The 17,581-nt window shown below is 42.3% G+C and overlaps 1 protein-coding gene across 1 annotated transcript; it reads left to right on the top strand.

Annotated features, from left to right (window-relative positions):
- The first annotated feature begins 3,045 nt into the window (after positions 1-3,045).
- Positions 3,046-16,767, top strand: LOC112571246. The gene is made up of 3 exons (XM_025250118.1): positions 3,046-3,404; positions 11,147-11,254; positions 13,795-16,767. Exons 1-3 carry the CDS (start codon positions 3,180-3,182, stop codon positions 16,024-16,026), a joined length of 2,565 nt encoding a protein of 854 aa, XP_025105903.1. The 5' UTR covers positions 3,046-3,179; the 3' UTR covers positions 16,027-16,767.
- The last annotated feature ends 814 nt before the right edge of the window (positions 16,768-17,581 follow it).

The following is a 17,581-nucleotide window of genomic DNA, read 5'->3' as shown; positions in this document are numbered from 1 at the left end:
GTAAACGTTCGCATGTAATTACTTACACTCATGGACACACGCACACGCATGCACACGCACAGACATATGCACGTGTACACGCACGAATACCTGCATACACCTGAGTGGATGATGTCACGCACACAACACTAAGGTGACGTCACACTCAAGTATGGCGGACGTCAGGTGGGTTCAGCTGGGGCAGCGGAGGGCGTCGCAGCCATGCATGGCTGGGTTATGAAATCTGAGGACATTTGTATTCCTCAAGTCACGTGATTCTTTCTGTCCAATAGGTTCACTTATTTTATTTTTGGGCGGATATTACAAAATGCTCTTCTCTTGTCGAAGGTGAGCCATGGAAGATGAGGGTATGAAAACGAATTCGTGGAGTTAACGACCTAAAGGATTTCTTTTGAATGAAAGAGCGATGTAGCCATATATTCTTGCTGTTTCGTAGCTTTATGGCGTATTTTTTCTACTTCGTTCTGACTCCCATCACATCAGATTTGTGAGGTAACAACAAGCATAAGCACGAAGTGACCCCCACCTTCTCTCAGCCTCCAGGTTACGCAGTCTACCCCAGGATGTGTGTCAGGTGACACGCAGTCTACCTCAGAAGTCGCAGTGCCTGCTTTGCAGCGGTGTGCCGTGACCTCCGGGGTGTCGGCGACCACAAGTACTGAGTCATTAAGTAACAGTATCTGAAGCCCCCGCTGACTCACGCAGCCTGCCTCTCAGGCAAACATCCGGAAACAAGGTAACCTGTGCCGACCCGCAAATCTGCTTCTCCAGCATTCCGCCGTTATTACACGAGATGGAGTGTTGTACCTGTGTCTGCAATATTGTAGTTTGCTTTCAAACCATACTGGTGTACATTTGTCGCGAACCCTCCTGAGTGCTTTCAGTCAGGAAATAAAAACATTCTTGCTCTCAAGGTGCAGTATGGTGTTTCTTGAACACGGTTCTAAAAATTAAATTATTGAAAAAATGTTGGGAAATTCATTGAACACACAAATCACACTTCCTTTCCTTCATGTTTTTTTTTTTCTAATAAGCTATACATCATGAAGAAGGACAGGGATAATATGATAAAAAAAGAATAGAATGTTTACCTTCCTTATAACTAGTCAGCGGTTCTGACCTTTGTAAACTGATTGTCAATTTTAAACACATATATTTTTCATCTTAGAATAGCCAGTTCTTGGACACATTTTTATTGCCTAATTATAATCTTGTCCCTATGGACTAAAGCAGTTCCATGGATCTGAAGCAAAGCTTTGCTCCACATCAGATTTATTCGAGTCACGTGGCCAATCAAACACGTGTCAAAATGTTCAGGCACTTTAATTTTTGTACGTAACTGAAGATCATAAATCCAACCCCCTACTATTAAAAAAAAAAATTTTTTTTCTACATCTTTTGCGCACGTGCGAGTGCGTGCGTGAATAAAAATGTAGCTTCGACTTGCAGACAAAGGGAGCTGACTCAGCGCAGCGGGCTGCAACCTATGTACACGCCGCACATTTATTGTCTTGCCTCCACACGACATTTCATCTAAACACACCAAGACGGCTGTGTGACGAGTCATCCCTCTAGGGTTTGATGGGGCTGGGGGAGGGGAAGGGCAAAGTGGTTGGAGGGTACAAAGGGGCGTGGCCTGGATTATGCTAAACACGCGCGAGGTAGGTGACGCTGAGAGTTTACACAACACAATCCACATTTGTTTCCTGAATCACCTCCCTTTGCTTGACAGCCACTTCGTCAGCAATGTACCCTCACCCCACCTCACCTCATCCCCTACCTATTGACAGCCCAGTAAAAGTATTTGTTATGGAGAGAGTGAGTAACCGGAATAAAGGAAAAGCGTGTCATGCGCTGTAGTGTAGTTTTCGAATTATATTAAATTGTATTAATATACAACATTTATGCACAATGAAATCTTTTATAGGTGTGACTATGCTCTTTTGGTTTTCGTTTCGTTTTTCCTGATTTATCTGTCTGATTCTATTTCTGTATCTTTGTTCTTCCATCTCTTCATCCGTTCTGTCTACCTGCCAGCCTATCTGTCTTCATGTATAAAGGTGATTTAGAAAGAATAAGCCTTTATGGGAAAATATTACCCGCATAATATTTCAAATTCACGCTTGGCAACGCAAAGATTTTTTTAAGATTTTCGCCACCACCTGCACATATTGGAAAAAATGTTATTGAACTTCCAGTTCTATCTTCTCAGAACCTCTTTTACATTCTGTGCTCGCCAGCCAGCAACACTTCAAACTCACAGTGCTCAAAGTTAATTTTCATAAATGTCAGGTTTGTAAAAGAGTAAATATCAACTACAGCATCTTGATTACCTTTTTTTTTTTTATTTATTTTTTTTTTTTTTGCCGTCGTCACTGTAAATGACCGAAACTCCAACAGCAAAGCGTGTGGGAGAGATAAATATTGCAACCGCTAATATCTACAGGAAAGGGGTTGTCCTTACTATGGGTTGGTTTGTTTATTTATTATTTTGGTTTTGTTTTCTTTTTGTGTTTCTTTTTATTTGTTTGATTTTATTTTAGCCTTTACGTTCTAGCAAAATTATTTAAATAAACCAAACCATGGCAGTAGTCTTCTGTTTCTTCACCATTATTACTGGGGGTTTTTTTCCTTACTATCTCCTACAAATAATGAGTAAAATTAGATGCACGGAGTTTCATAGTCTCAAAAAAAAAAAATTATACAAGTCCCCAAACCTAAGAGTCTGTCGGATTTCTAAAGCTGAAAAAGACTGGATGACTTGATAGTCCATGCAAGTCGCTTGTTGAGGCTGGACTATTCGGCAATCTCCGTTTTTAACCCTTCGCGACATCGGAACTCTGTTCGGGCGACACTGTGTGACTTGCCCGGGGATTACTGCTTCGGAACCTACATTTCTCCACCCCTCTGCCCAACACATAGACACACTTGTCAGCTTATTTCTGTTTTCTAGCTTACTTGGCATTCTGGCTCATCAAAAGCAAGTCCCGACCTGCCCCGCACCGTCCAAACATAAATAGCACGAGCAAGCTTACGGTACGGAAATCCCCGATCTTATTTTTAGCACTCCTCGCTTGCGCCCACTCCGCACAGGAGATCGAGTCCGGGTTTACCCACAAACCGGTTCAAGATTTGCGGTGCATACGGGCATTTAAAGCTCATACGGGGTCTTACGACCCATGACTTATGTTGAAGTTCGATGTGTTTTGCTGTTTGCTGTGTTTAGCTGCAAAATGTTTTCAAGTTTTGATGCCGACCTGTTGGCGGCCAGTGCACAGGCTCAGGCCACGGGCAGTCTGACCCCCATTTTGAAGAAAGAACTGTGGTTAAAGATACAAACCCGCCGTCTGTTGGAGGGAAAGGAGGAGTTGGTCTTGCCTACAGCGACTCCTACTACATACAAGGTATGGTATCTCTCTAGGTCTCACTCCACTACAGAAGTTATATGTACAGGCCTCCCTTCACTTGTTCTTAAAATCTTTCGTTTTATAGCTCGTTACTTTTATCTTTTTTCTTATCTTCGCTTTATTTTATTTATTTATTTTTTAGGTTTTTTTTTCTAGCATGTTTGTGGTTTTTATTTTTATTTTTCCTTCTTTCTCTCTTTTGTCCCTTTTTTATGCTGTTTTCTTCGATTCAAATTGTTTACATTTTTTATCACCAACTGTAAACTTTTTCTTTACTTCATATTTGTTACCACTTCCAACCCACGTTAGTTTTTTTAACTTGTTTATTTTTTTTCCGAATTGTAGTTTGTTCACGCGTGTGTGCGTGTGTGTTGTTTTCTTCTATAGCCTTGAAAAGTTGTGTCACAGTCTTCTCCAACTGCTCATCTTATATCTTTTCTTTACAAAATTTGCATATTTTTGCATTCAGCAGAAAATAATTTGCATGCTTCGTAAGTTCTTCGTCTATTTTTGGAGTAAAGTGTGTTTGTTATGTTGCTTTGCTCATTTTATTTATTTACTTTTGTTCAGTTCAAGACTTACAAAACACCTTCTAGTAAAAAGCTTCCTTCTGACTTTTTCATCGTGCATTCCATTTCAAGATTAACCGAAAATGTCCTTCTTGTATATTTGTCCGTGCTTTTATAAATTAAAAAAAAAAGCGTGTCATGATTTTTGTAAAACAATTCATGTTGTCAACAAAACTGTGAACTGTTGACGTACAACTACATGTATTTAACATGATCATAGACATTTACCGTTTATTTTGCGTGGCTAGAAATGGAGTTGTTTGGAGACTTTAGACAAGCCCAAACATGTAGGAAACATTTGTGAATAGTGAGTCATGACTGACAAATACTCTGAAGCTGCATCTTACCAAACAGGAAACATATATATATACACCAGTCATCTTTATTTCTGTCTTTTAGGATGGTGTGCATAGTTTATGCAGATTATATTTTATTATTCACCAAAGTGGAAAAACTCTTTCTTCACACAGCGTTTAACTGCAAATTTCACTTTTGTGTTTTCTCTATGTAAACCGAGTTTTCTCGCTACATTTTTCGTTAATTAGGTTTCGAGTCTATTACCTCTGAATGGTGTTGACAATTTCTGACGATAAGTTTGTTTTGTTTCATCCTGCATCTTGCTTTATAAATATTTTCTAGACTGCTGTGGTGTTCGCTAATTCCTCCCCGCTGTCAGGGTTGTGGTCCCCCTAGAAGTTCTTTCAAGACAAAACTTCTAATGAAGTGCTGAGACTGACCTTTCCCCTCGCCCTGACTGCAGGACCTGGCTCCTAGTTTAATTAATACTGTGGTGTTGTGCCTCTATATATGCGTCTGTCGATGAGTTTCGGTTTATTCGTGTAGTTTCTGTTTATTTTCTTTCATATATCAGTGTGTTTACTTCGGGTTTTTTTTTTCCAGTACAGCGCATTGCTGCTGCTGCTGCTGTTGTTGTTGCCCCAAATGTATTTTCAAACAGTAAAAGGTTGCGTCAGAAATTCTTTATATTTTAAAGGTACGCTGCCTCAGAAATATGCTGCTCGTATATTAAGATAATTTTGTTAGAGGAAACCCCAACGGTTTTTTTTTTTCTTTAAGCACACACTCACGCACGCACGCACACACACACCCCAATCTACAAGAATGGATTTATGTATGACCATCATGCATTTCTGCTCATACTGGGGGTCTTAGCTTCCTCTTAAACGACTTAAAGGAAAGCAGACATATAAGCACTTCCAGAGCAATATACAATATTCCTGTCTCTACATATTCTTATACCTGTAACGCCATAAGCTAATCCACAGTTTGCTTGAACAGTTTTTCAACTTGTGTGTGCTGAAATTTTTGTTGTCCTAATTTTACTTGTATCAGCTATTTTGCCACAGAGATAATATAATCTAATTTTTTTTTTATTGTCAGTACTTTATCTAATCTCAGTGTTAAATATCTGGGGAAAAATTACATTTTTCAACTCGACAAGTGTATATAAATTGAGCTTCATCTTCAGTTTGATCAGTTTTCTTATACACTGGACAGTATGTTTGTATTGTTGCTCCAGGCATTGAACCCCAAGCTTCTCGTTCTTATTCTTGCCAATACATTTCTGTGCCATTGGGGTGTTCCAGCTAATAAATATATCCATGGCTACATATACCCGCTAAATAAGGAGCACCATTGACATTTTTCATGGGCCTCAATTTTTTCATGTATGATTTGGTAGATGCAACAAGTGCGACAATCTTTAAATTTTGATACAAACATTTGATCATTCTTTACACATTGACAATACCAATATCAAAACCCTTCTCTGATCTTTATGTCTGTATTTCTATTGTGTTTTCCCAATGTACTGCTGTACAAGCATTGCCTATGTCTATCTGTAGAGTCTTGATGGTGTAGCTCCACTAAGTTTAACCAGTATACAATACATTGTGTATGTACATAATACATTATATTTATTTAGTCAAGGTCCACTCGGTGTTAAACTCAATGGACGTGTTTTATGCTGTAGAAAAACAAAGAGAAGCACTGAACTACCATGGGAAGGGGGAGTTAGAAAGGATAAAAAGAACATTTTCAAGCTCTGAATGACCAGTGCATTCACGAAGCATGAAAAGGATAAAATCTGTGAACTGTAGAGGGTCAGAGGTCGTTCGTCTGTCAGGGTGCGGCCTCTGACTCACGCGCTGTAGCCTCGTCTCATCGAGGTAAAAGCCTGATTTATTTCACACAATATTTCAGCTTTAGTTTCGGATTCATGTTGTCAAATATTAAAATATGCGTCTGATTAGAAAGTTTTAATTTTCTGCTATATTATGTAAATAAATTTTCGTCATTTTCTTGTTTTTAAAATCCAACAGTGTAGCAGCTACAGAACTATTCATTCTTGTCAATTAATCATTGTATTTACTTATAATAATCCTCAAGCAGTAAGTTTTAAAACGTTCAACTAAAAATTACAATTATACATGATGACAAAAGGGATATTTTGAACAAGGTATAATTTTACTGTCTTTTGTCTTGTTTTAGATGGTCTAAGTCAGTGCGGTATTAAAATATGAATAGTTAAAATATATTTTTACTTAAAGCAGCCTGAAAATTATGCATTTTCTATCATTTAAGCAAGAAGAGCAATGAAAAATAATGTGCACTTCAGAGCCCCAGCTCCCTCCGTAAACAATTAAATATAAAATGTTAACTGAATGTCTGGAGAATTCTAGAGCTTTGCTACAAAATTTCTCATGTCAAGCCGATGCCATCAGATGACAAGTGTTTATACTGTAACTATACCACAAATAAAACTTTTCAGTCTTTTCTACCTGTAATGGCTAATTCATCAAAGGAGTGTGCTCCAACACAAGAACACTTCTCGGCCCCACCAACCTTTCTCATAATGTGACACCTTTTTACAGGTGTGACCGGGTGGTTTTCTCCGGGTTCTCTGCCTTTCTCTGAACTGAACACATGGAAACTCTTTGCGAAATATTGAACAGTTTGAAGTCTCAGTAGCTACTGATGTTTTTGTACCATTTTGTATGACAGTTAGGTAGTTTGGGGGTTCAAATACACTTGTAACCAAGTACAAACAGCTCCATCACCGATGCAACGTTGCGTAGAACAAAGGAAAGATTTGTAGAGAGCCTGATGTAGAGTTCTAGGTCTCTACCAGCAAATTTGTTCATGGACATTTTATTAAGCTCATGGATAGAGTCTGTATTAAGGTCATATCATAACAGCTTGGCAAAAATAAAAAAGCAGATTGACAATAATAACAAAGCCTTTCCTGCACCCAAGTCTGGTTCGAGTACTGTGATCAACCCTCTGTCAAGGAAATGAAAATGGCGCCGTCCTGTCGAGGGTTTTGCTAGTTTCATTTGATCACTGTGGCCTCATTTGCGTCAGGTTGGAACTCATGCTAATTTGGTCAAATCCAGCTTGCAGACAGCTTCTTGAATAATGAAGTTGTAGCCCACCGAGCCAGTGCCCAGCAGACCATACGGAAGTGACGCAAGACTTTACGGGGCTATGAGCACAGACGGAATCGAACCGCTGTTGGTGGCCATCGATTGCTTGGCCAGTCTAGACAGACGTACCCGGTCAACCCACCCGGGAGACGGCGATCACTGTGTTTGGTACCCACAAGTTCAGAAGTCCGCGAGTGACCTAGATGTGAAACTCTCGGGTGGGTTCTGTGTCGATCGGATATTCAGGTGCAGGTGAGGTCGGGTATGTGACCGGGTACAGGTGATGTTAGAGGGACAAAGAGAGCTGTTGGACGTGTTGTTCTTTGATGCAGAAGACATTTTATTCATATTTCATACATCCTAATCCTATACCATACAACATATGCCACCGGTATACCAAACAAAATTACCACGTATCATATATCATATACCACGGATAATATATATATATTTACCATCTATACTCTATACCATATACCATGCATCTACCCCATCATTGCATGTTTCCACTACAGAAGACACCGAATCTTGTTGGTAGACTGACAACGTGGAAGCAACAAGCACGCCTGTGAAGTTAATAGGGACAAGTAAAGATGTCATGACCCGACTCCGACATTTTTTTTTTTCTTTCGTCTTCTGCCTACAACCGCGAGTCTATACATCCTGCATTTATTTATTTATTTTTATTTATTTATTTATTTTTTGTCATTCCTTGTTGTGAGTATCGACGCAAGTCTAAGCCAGGTGGGTGCCAAACGGGACCAGTTCGCTATCAGATAGCAGGACTGTAAAGAAATGCTACAACGGTACCCCAATCGGTAACCTGCTTCACCTCGAAGAGAGAGAAGACGAAAAAAAAAAATACCCCTCAAAAGAAATACTGTAGCTGAATACAATGTTACTCATTATACTTGTCACCTTCATCCCTTAAATTACAACAACAACAACAACAACAAAATAATAATAATCAGGCAGCGCCGCACCCACCCGAGCTGCAGCTACGATTGAAAGACAAACTATTCATGCAAAGACATCGTTCAGGCTGCTGCCCCTACCCGGAAATACCGGGTATCGCTTTGAACCTCTTCTTCCCCACCCCGCCTTTCCACCCCGGCGGCACTGGGAGCCTGTGAGTTATAAATAGGCCAGCGCGTCACTCGGTGCCACGTGGCTGAGTTCCGTAGACTGGGTCGGCGGGCCAAAGTAGGTCATCGATTGACCGCTGTGCGCGCGCAGACCACGTGAGTCCCTCCGATAATTGGCGACACGCCGCCAGGCGCTGCAACTCTTGTCTAAACGCCTTCAAGCGTGCGCCCAGCATCCCGAGTAATCAGATATGGCTGGCTGCTTTATGGTGATGATTTGATTTCACCTCCCCCTCCACTTTTCCTCCAGCCCACGTGGGCCGCTGCTGTTTCGGGTGCCGACCTCTGGAGGGCTGTCTGGAGGGTCAGCGGGTGCGACGAGTCTTAAAACTGTTTTTTTTTTTTTTCACGCTCAACTGTTCTGGGTGTTGAAGTTCACGGTCAAATGTGTGTGGTGGTGTATTTTACGGTCGTTAAGTTCGTGGTGTTCAAAGTTGACAGTGAACTGGTGTTAGAGTTCATGGTCAATTGATGGTAGGGTTAAAATTTCACGGTCTGCTGGTGTTAGAGGTCACGGTCAGCAGACCGTGGTGATAGTTATTCACTAGACTGTTGCGTTATGAAGACTCGCTGTTATTTTTGTTGTTTTCTGGTCATATCTTATATTTCAAATCATTGTAGCCAATCCTGCTGCTGCTTGGTTTGAAGTGCTTCTGTCTGATCACAGGTGTCAAAAGATCGTCGTCGTCATCTTCATCATTCTTCTTCACACTACCATCATCATCACGTTCCCTCTATTTTCTTCCTGGTCAAGAATTTTTAAAAAAATATTTTAAGTGTATCGCCAGCTGAGACTTGGCTCGCACGTGCGTTCTCGAACGTTGCCCTGCGTCAGCAATAATTCTTCCGAGTCGACGCATGCGCAACGGGGAGACTTGCCAAACTATTCATGCGCGAACACGTTTTTGTAAGGGTGCACAGGTGGGGAGAGTAGAGGTGCGGTGAGCTTTACCCAAGACAAACACACCCAGCAGTCCGCACCTCCACTTCAAAACAAACCTCGGGAAGCAATGAAGCAGAGGAAGCTGGCGTCACGCTCCATTTCCAAGTCGCTCCGGACGTGGCGGATGATGAATCATAAACTACCCTGCTTTTTCTTTCTAACCTGTCAGCACCCGTTACACGCACAGCTTCCTAATGTACTTCCTAATGGTCTTTGCTCTTTCGTCGAAATCTTCCAAATGTTGTCGACTTGAAGTTGTTACCTTTGTACATGGCTTTTCTGTCGCTGGTGTGGATTTCTGCTCGAGATATTTTTCCCAACATTTAAAACTTCAACGGAAAAATTAGAGATTTTTGTAGACGATCAGTTTAATAGAGAAATCAATGGAAACTAAATTTCTCCATCTTTTCCATGGAAACTGAACTTCATCATCCTCCGCCCTGCCTCGTGGTTACTGCTTAAATTCTGGAGCTTCGCGGCGTATTCGTCGACCACCTCATCACGTTGCTGTGGCACTGATTCTTTCCGTTCGCCGTACGCCTCCACTAGGACACCCAAGATCTTTCTCGGCGTATCTCTTGCGTCATGCGGAAGCATCAACACTCGACGTCTGGCAGGTTCCTCCAGCGAGCTCAAGATGTAACCACGAGCCGCATTCTGACACATCGGGTTTATGGCGAGAGCTAACTCGACCTCTGTTTCAATCTCGTCGACACTCGTTGGTCCACCGGCAAACTACTGAAAGCGGACTAACTAGTATGCTCGTAGAGCCTCTGCCCACCCAACGGATAGCATCATGGTCCTCTCTATGTACTAATCTTCTGTCGTGGGCTTCTGCCCGTGATGAACAAATGTTTCTTTTTGTTCAGCAGTGCTTTTAGGCCCTTGGTCACCCAAGGTTTGTTGTTAGGATAAACATACACTGCCTTGATGGACTGGTGCAATCAACACTATTTTACTCCTCACTTTTACTCCTAACTGTTTGTTAAATGTCTGTATGGGTATGTGAGCAAAGACAAATTTCTGTCCTCCTGGGCAGACAATAAAGTCTGTTTTGATTTGATTTGATTTGACAAAAAAACAGTGGTCAGTAATGTCAACAATTGTCGTTCTTGCAAGTTGTTTCCCTTGTGTTTCGGGAAAAGTTGACACTTAACTTCTTGTTTATTTGTTGAAGTTATGGGTCAGAATATTAAAACAAGCAAAAAAGGAGGGAAGAGAGGATTTCAGCTTCTTAAAGCTAAATTAAGATATTTAGATTGTTTAGGTCGGGTAGCATAATGTTTTCTCCTTCTTTCTTTCTTTTTGTTCTGTAGTGGAGGCGCGTCTCCCAGTTCGACAGGTCGAGCGGATTTTTGTGTGGGGGGAGGGACTAATTACAGTACCTGGCCGTGCATCTCCCGTTACGCAAATTATAACTTATTCCAAATGAATCCCAAACTATAATGCCACTTACTTGGAAACATAAAGTAGTGTCGATGTGATTGTGTCCCACATTACTCACGATTATGATGACTCTGGAATGGAATTTTTATGTGACTGTGTGTTCCCAGTCACTGGAATTTTATGTTGACATGACTGTGTGTTTCTAGATCATTCGTGTCTGTACTATAATGTCCACATGACTATGTTTCAGATCACTCAGGCCGAAAAAGTCAAGAAAGCTCGCCGACGGGAACAAAACCGACGAGCGGCCAAACGGTTTCGACAGAAAGAGAAACGCAGACGACAACATCTACTGACAGTATGTATCAGTATGTTCTTTAAAACATCCTCACCTTCTGAGAGCATTATCAGTATGTTCTTGAAAACATCCTCACCTTCTGACAGGGTGTATCAGTAGGGTCTTTAATACATGATCACCCTCCGACAGTGTCCGTATATTAAGACCTTGGGGACAAAATGTTTACAAATAGACTTCTAGACAGCAAAACTTTTCCACAAGGGACGCAACCTTGAAGTGTATAGCTACCTTGATGTCACCAGAATGAACACGAATAATGTCAGGTTCATCTGCTCGCTGGTGTAGAGATGACAAGTGTTCGTCTGACTACAGAGGACAGAGCTTTGATATATCATCCAACACATTTCTTCTCCTTAACTTACCACCAGCCAAGGCTCTGATTAACTAATACCTGCACAGATTTATGGATAATCTCTCAAGAAATTTTTCATAATTGTATGAAATTCGAAGTACTGCTGCGTGTAAAAAAAAAAAGTTTTATAATAGCCTCATGCACGTGAACTAAAAATGTTTGAATAAATAAAAATGTAAATCTAACTTCAAAAAAAAACATAATTTTAACTTTTTTAACTAACTCGAAAAATAATTATTATACCCCACCTCTCTCTTTCTTTCTCGCTTACTCTTCCTCTTTCATTCTTTTTCTTCCTTTAGAACCTTTCAGCCATTTCTACAAACACGGGAAATAACCAATGTCCACCTCGTCCTTTAAACTTTCCTTCTTCTGCTTTTTTTTTAAGTTTCACAGATGAAGATTTTGATCGCTGCCAAAGGTTCAGTTTTCTCTTTATCTATTATTATTTTATAACCCCAACGGTCAATATTGAAGTCATTACATCAGTCGGTTAGAGGATGTCAGTTTATTTCTGGTCATGGATGGCGGCGGTCTTCCATCAGGCCACTGACAGAGGACCTTGTGTTTCCGCTCATACCACACTTCCCTTTCTAAGATGGAAAAGACTGACCCTTGTGCTGCTTATAGAAAGCCCTCGGGCACGCTGACGTGTCACCTGCCGTGTGTTTGCGGTAGATGCCCAGCTGGATACTCATGGAGATCTTTCCGAACTTGTTTATTAGAAAATGTGGACATGGCTTTCACAACGTTCCAAACACAGAGTGTCTTTGTTGGTCCGGTCCTAAAATACACGAAGAGATGCTTCAACCAGCCTAATGAAAGCATGAAATGCCGTTTTCGCCATCACCCGTGATAAGTTGTCTCAAATGATTTACATTCCGTGGATTCGACTGGAAACTCTGTGATGAGAAGCCGGATATAGTCATGGGTATAAATAAAGATGACTTTGGCTCCTTTACTAGAAATTGTATCATACCGGGTATGTCGCCATAAAATATGTTTCATGCTTCACCCGGCAACACTTTCACGGAAAGGTTAAAATCCAACCTTTTACAAAGAAAGAGAGAGAGAAGGATGAAAAGAAAAAGGCACTTTTACACAGAAAGAGAGAAAGAGGAAGACAGGAAGGCGCTTTTACACAGAAAGAGAGAAAGATGGACAAAAAGAGACGCACACGCCATACATATGTGCAGGTATACACACGAGCACAAAAATACACAAATCACTTATACAAGAAAGCGTTTAACTAAAATACGAATGTATAAACAAATGTATTTACGGCAGCAGACACATAAGTCAAGCTCAGACATAAACACAGACGAGCACACAAAAAGCGAGCTCGAGAGAAAAAGAGAGAGAGAAAGAAAAAAAGACAAAAATAGAACCACCCACACACGCGTACGCTAGAACATTCTTCGGGCATGAATATATCCTCTCTTCTATTTTTTTGGAGAAAGATTCTATCCATCAAAGCATCAAGGTACGATTTCTTCTAGCAAGTTGCTGTCGTGTGTGCGATCACGAGAAGGAATAACAGAAAATGTGAGTAAATCAGCCCGAGTGTCTATTTTAGGTGATAAAGATGATGTAAGTGATGCAAAGACTGATGACACTGAGGTGGTTGTGGAAGGGGATAATCGGGTGTAGGTGGCGGAAATACCCCGATACTGCCACAAATAAGCGTTTAGTATGATGACAACAAGTGTGCAAAGTCTTTTTATGTCGGTAGGTTGGTTATTTGCAGCTGCGATTTATTTTTTTATTTTATTTTTTATTTAAATTTTAAGTGCTTTCGTTTACTTCTCTGCACGATAATCATGTTTTTAAAATTACATAAAATATGTAGGAAGTCTTAGTTTTTCTTTTCACCCAGTCCGCTGATAATGTTTACTGCTGTTTATGAAAAATAGGATTTATGATGCAATGATTTTTTGTCAAGCCTGCAAAAAAAGAAAAAATTAATAAAAAAAAAAAACAACAACTGAGTTTTAATCGTTTATCTTCATCTCGGGTGGAATCTTGTCATATAGCTAAACAAACGAAGGTCCGATGATGTACTAATGTTAGGTGTCCCTTTGGGTTTGGGTAGGCCTTAATCCACGTTTGGTTGCCACTGTTTATTATTGTTATTTTCATTAATATTAATCTCTTTACCACTCTCATTGCTCCATCCTTCTCTCTGCAGCTCATTGACGACTTCGAGAGCAGAAACGAAAGACTGGAGACCGAGCGCCACCGTCTGCAACAAGAGAGGTCACTCATTCTGTCCAGGATCGCTCACCACACCAAACTGTGCTCGTCGTGCCCGAAACGACTGACCCCTTCAGAGGTCATGGTGGAGAAGGATATATCTCAAGGATGCATTCCACTGTCAAAGAGAACGGAGGTGGAAGGTCGCGGAAAAGATGTCGCAGCTCGCGCGAGCGACACTGCTGCTGAAAGTGTCGAGGTGACCTCTGCACTAGCGGGATGCTCACGTGACCTGCAAAAGGGATGGTGCACCGTGGCAGTATCTCCAGATGCCAATGCCGGCGACGGAAACGAGAAAAACAGACCGGAAGAGAGCGAGAACAGGGTTAGACTTGCGGATGACGTCACAGGAAGTGGGGGGATCTGTTTGTTGATAAGAAATTTGGGGGCGGACAGTACCCAGCAGACAATCGTGTTGAACATACCCGCTACAGTTGTCACCCTCAGTGAGCAGGCAGACAGTCCTACACTGCAAGATCCTTCTCAACATCCTTCTCAACAACCTACTCAACAACCTACTCAACAACCTCTGTTTAAAGAAGTTCCAAGGCAGACTGACCCAGAACATTCGGTTTGCTTTCAACCTCAACCCTGTGTTCAGCCTAACTCTGGGCAGGCAGACCCCAAGGTTCCGCAGCACGATTCCAAGATTCGAGGGTTTCAGCTTGGCAAGGTCAGTTGCCAGATAGTGGATGGCAAGGTTTGTCTCCCGGAAACTGTTGCCTTGCTTCAGTCCAAGCTTTGTGACGTCAGTGGGGGAAGCCATCCAACCTGTGGGCCCATCATCACGGGGTTAGTCCCACCGCTATCACCTGGATTATGGCGACACGACCCAACAACGGCGACAGCCGCACATGACCTTTGCTGGCAAGCGAGTCCAGCAACATCGAGCCACGTGGTCACAAGTGGGAGGAACAGGGGAAGGGTTTTCACGGGTGGTCAGGTCCCTGTAGTCATGGACTGTAGTCCAGCGCGTTGCCCGGTACAACCTGCCTCGTACAAGAGCAAAGGAAAGAACTCTGCTGGCAGCAAGCATCATGGAGGCGTCTGCGCAACTTCCGCTCCTGGGTCGTCCAAACGCAGCCGTGTGTCACGTGATGCTGAACGAGCGGAGGGGGCGCGAGTCAGAAAAAGAAAGAGTGCGGATAGCGGAGTTCGTCGTCAGCTACGGCGATGTTGTGTGACCGGAGGCGTGAGAGGACGGGTGGCACTGAAAGAGAGGAACGAAAGTCAACATCGCGAAAAGTTAGCCACGAACGTGCTGCAGGCTCCGAAGACGGAAGCCGGTCATGTGACGCCTCAGGAGCACAGAATCTTGTCCCTAACTTCAGAATCCCTGACGCCCAACCCCTTGGAGGAACGTTACAAAAGCAAGATGGCGGGTGCTGAAGCTGCGCCCTCCCATTATCAGCCGGGTAAGGAATCTCACACGGACGGGAGCCAAATTCAGATCGAGAACGAGCGAAGGATGCAGAACATCAAACACGACAAACGGTTTCAACAATTTCTGGGATCCATTTTCAATACTCTCGGCAGCTCCTCGAGCGGTACTAGTTCCAACCTCGATGTCACGCCGTCGACCCAAACTAGACCAGAAGTAACGGGGTTGAGGTCCACAGAGTTGCGCCTCACTGCTGCTACAACTGGAGGAGTCGAAAAGGATGACGACGAGGGCAAAGCCATTTCCGGTCTGGAGCAGCGCTTAGAGAGCCTGTTGCTGCTGCACGTGCAGGCGGGGGATGGGACACCGGCAGATGGAGGTGCCATAGACGATCTGTCGACGCTGACTCTGTCTGCTCAGCCGTCCAACTTGTTTTCTGGCTTTCAGGACTTACTGTTGGAATCTCAAGGCCTGTTCAGCCTGGGTTTGCTTGGCAGAGATGCAAAAAGTAGAATCCCTTCTCAAGATTTTATTCTTTCTCCTGTTCTTTCGCTATGGAAAGGCAGTTCACCTGCTGCGGCACAGGGTACTTTATCGGGTGAGCTACAACTGTGTCCTTCTGACTGGAATCATCACAATCGCACGACAGATCCCCACCCCGAGACCAGACCATGCTCCTCTGGCATCACGAAGGACAACTCCAGCCCGTCTCTGGACACCAACAGCCTCGTCAGCCAGCTTCTGCAGTGTCTCCCCTCGCGAGATCTCAACGACCTTCCATCGTGACCCTCAAGACAGTAGGTACAATAAAGACCACCGTGATGATAAGGCTAGCACGGTACCTCAAAAGAATGAAAGAACGTGGCGAGTGAAGAAGGTTCGGGGTCATCTGATTGTCCCTTCTTACATGAACAATGGTTAATGCTGACTGCTGTACATATAAATTTATACCTAGATACTTTAGTCTACTCGGAAATTTTGTGATATTATTATTGCTAATATAGAGTATCTGTAAGATTTATTCAGGCTACTATAATATTTATTAATGCTTATATAGAATATATGTATTTATTATTGCTAACAAATATATAAGAAATTGTTTGGGACATTGGTTTTCTCATTTATGCTTTGTAAGATACAGCAAACGGACTAAAATCAGTTGTGGTCTTGATTCGTACCATTTCTTTCAAAGATATACGAGAGCTTTATCACAAGTTTCCTAAAAGTTAGCCAGCCATGACTCACACACTTATCGTGGAACTGTACACAGAATCCTCTTACTTCTCCAAGACAATGAGTAACTGATGTTGAACTTTGAAGATATCTCGCGAAAGCTCCCACAGACACATGTCCGTGAAAGAAATGAGAGAGAACAGGAATTTTGCAAACATTCAGAAAACAACATTGGAGTGTTGCTTGGACTCTGGACAGGTCACGTGTCCCAACGGTCCAAGTGCCAATTAAGTGCAGATAAAACAAGACAAGACAAAGAATACTTGAACCTCGGTCTAAAAGTTCTTGTGTAAGAACTTCCACAATGCCAAAAATGTTTATTGAGGCTGTATAGTTCTTTGATGGAGATGGCTTGCTACATGTCTTCCTATTTGCGCCAAATATTTTTTAAATATTTTTGTGTACAGAAACATATTTTTAGTATGTCTGATGTACTTAACGGGGCCTTAACCATTGCTTGATGTTTTGATTGTTGCTTGAGCCAAGATGTGATAAATAATGTATTAGTCATTAAGAAATTGATGACATGTACTGGCCCGGTGTGACCTGTGACTTCTTTTGTTTTATAATTAAAAAAATAAAAACACGGAATTTGTAGATATGTAATGTAGAGCTATAGTGTAGATCTTTCTGTTAGCAGAGGTTTGAAGTGCACGCGGTAATCTGAATACAAGTTTTATTTCCAGAATCAGCTGCCAAACAATCGCTTGATGCTGTTCATGTAAACTGATTGTTCACATACTCATCACTCCTCCGCCTCGCATATACGCACGCACGCAAACAAAAACACGTCCCTCAAACGCACGCGCGCTCACACACATATAGATAATCATAGACACACACACACACACACAGACCAACGCAAGCACATCCAGTCAGCTATTATTCAAATCTTTGCGCGAATGTTTGCCTACAACTCCCCTCCCCCACTTCCCCTTCTCCCACTCTAAACCAATCATCCACGGTACACGGACGTTTCGCAGCCGGACTTTTCGCCAACGGACGTTTCGCCGCCGGACGTTTCGGCGCGGGGCACTTCATTTCGGCATTTCACGCGGGACCTTTAGCCGGTCAAGTGTGGGACGCCCCTTAGCTCACACATTTCTCT

This window comes from Pomacea canaliculata, linkage group LG8, assembly GCF_003073045.1.
Source record: "Pomacea canaliculata isolate SZHN2017 linkage group LG8, ASM307304v1, whole genome shotgun sequence".
Classification (NCBI taxonomy): Eukaryota; Metazoa; Mollusca; class Gastropoda; order Architaenioglossa; family Ampullariidae; genus Pomacea; species Pomacea canaliculata.
The sequence above is the reverse complement of the archived record's forward strand: the minus strand, read 5'-3'. Positions and strand labels throughout refer to the sequence as shown.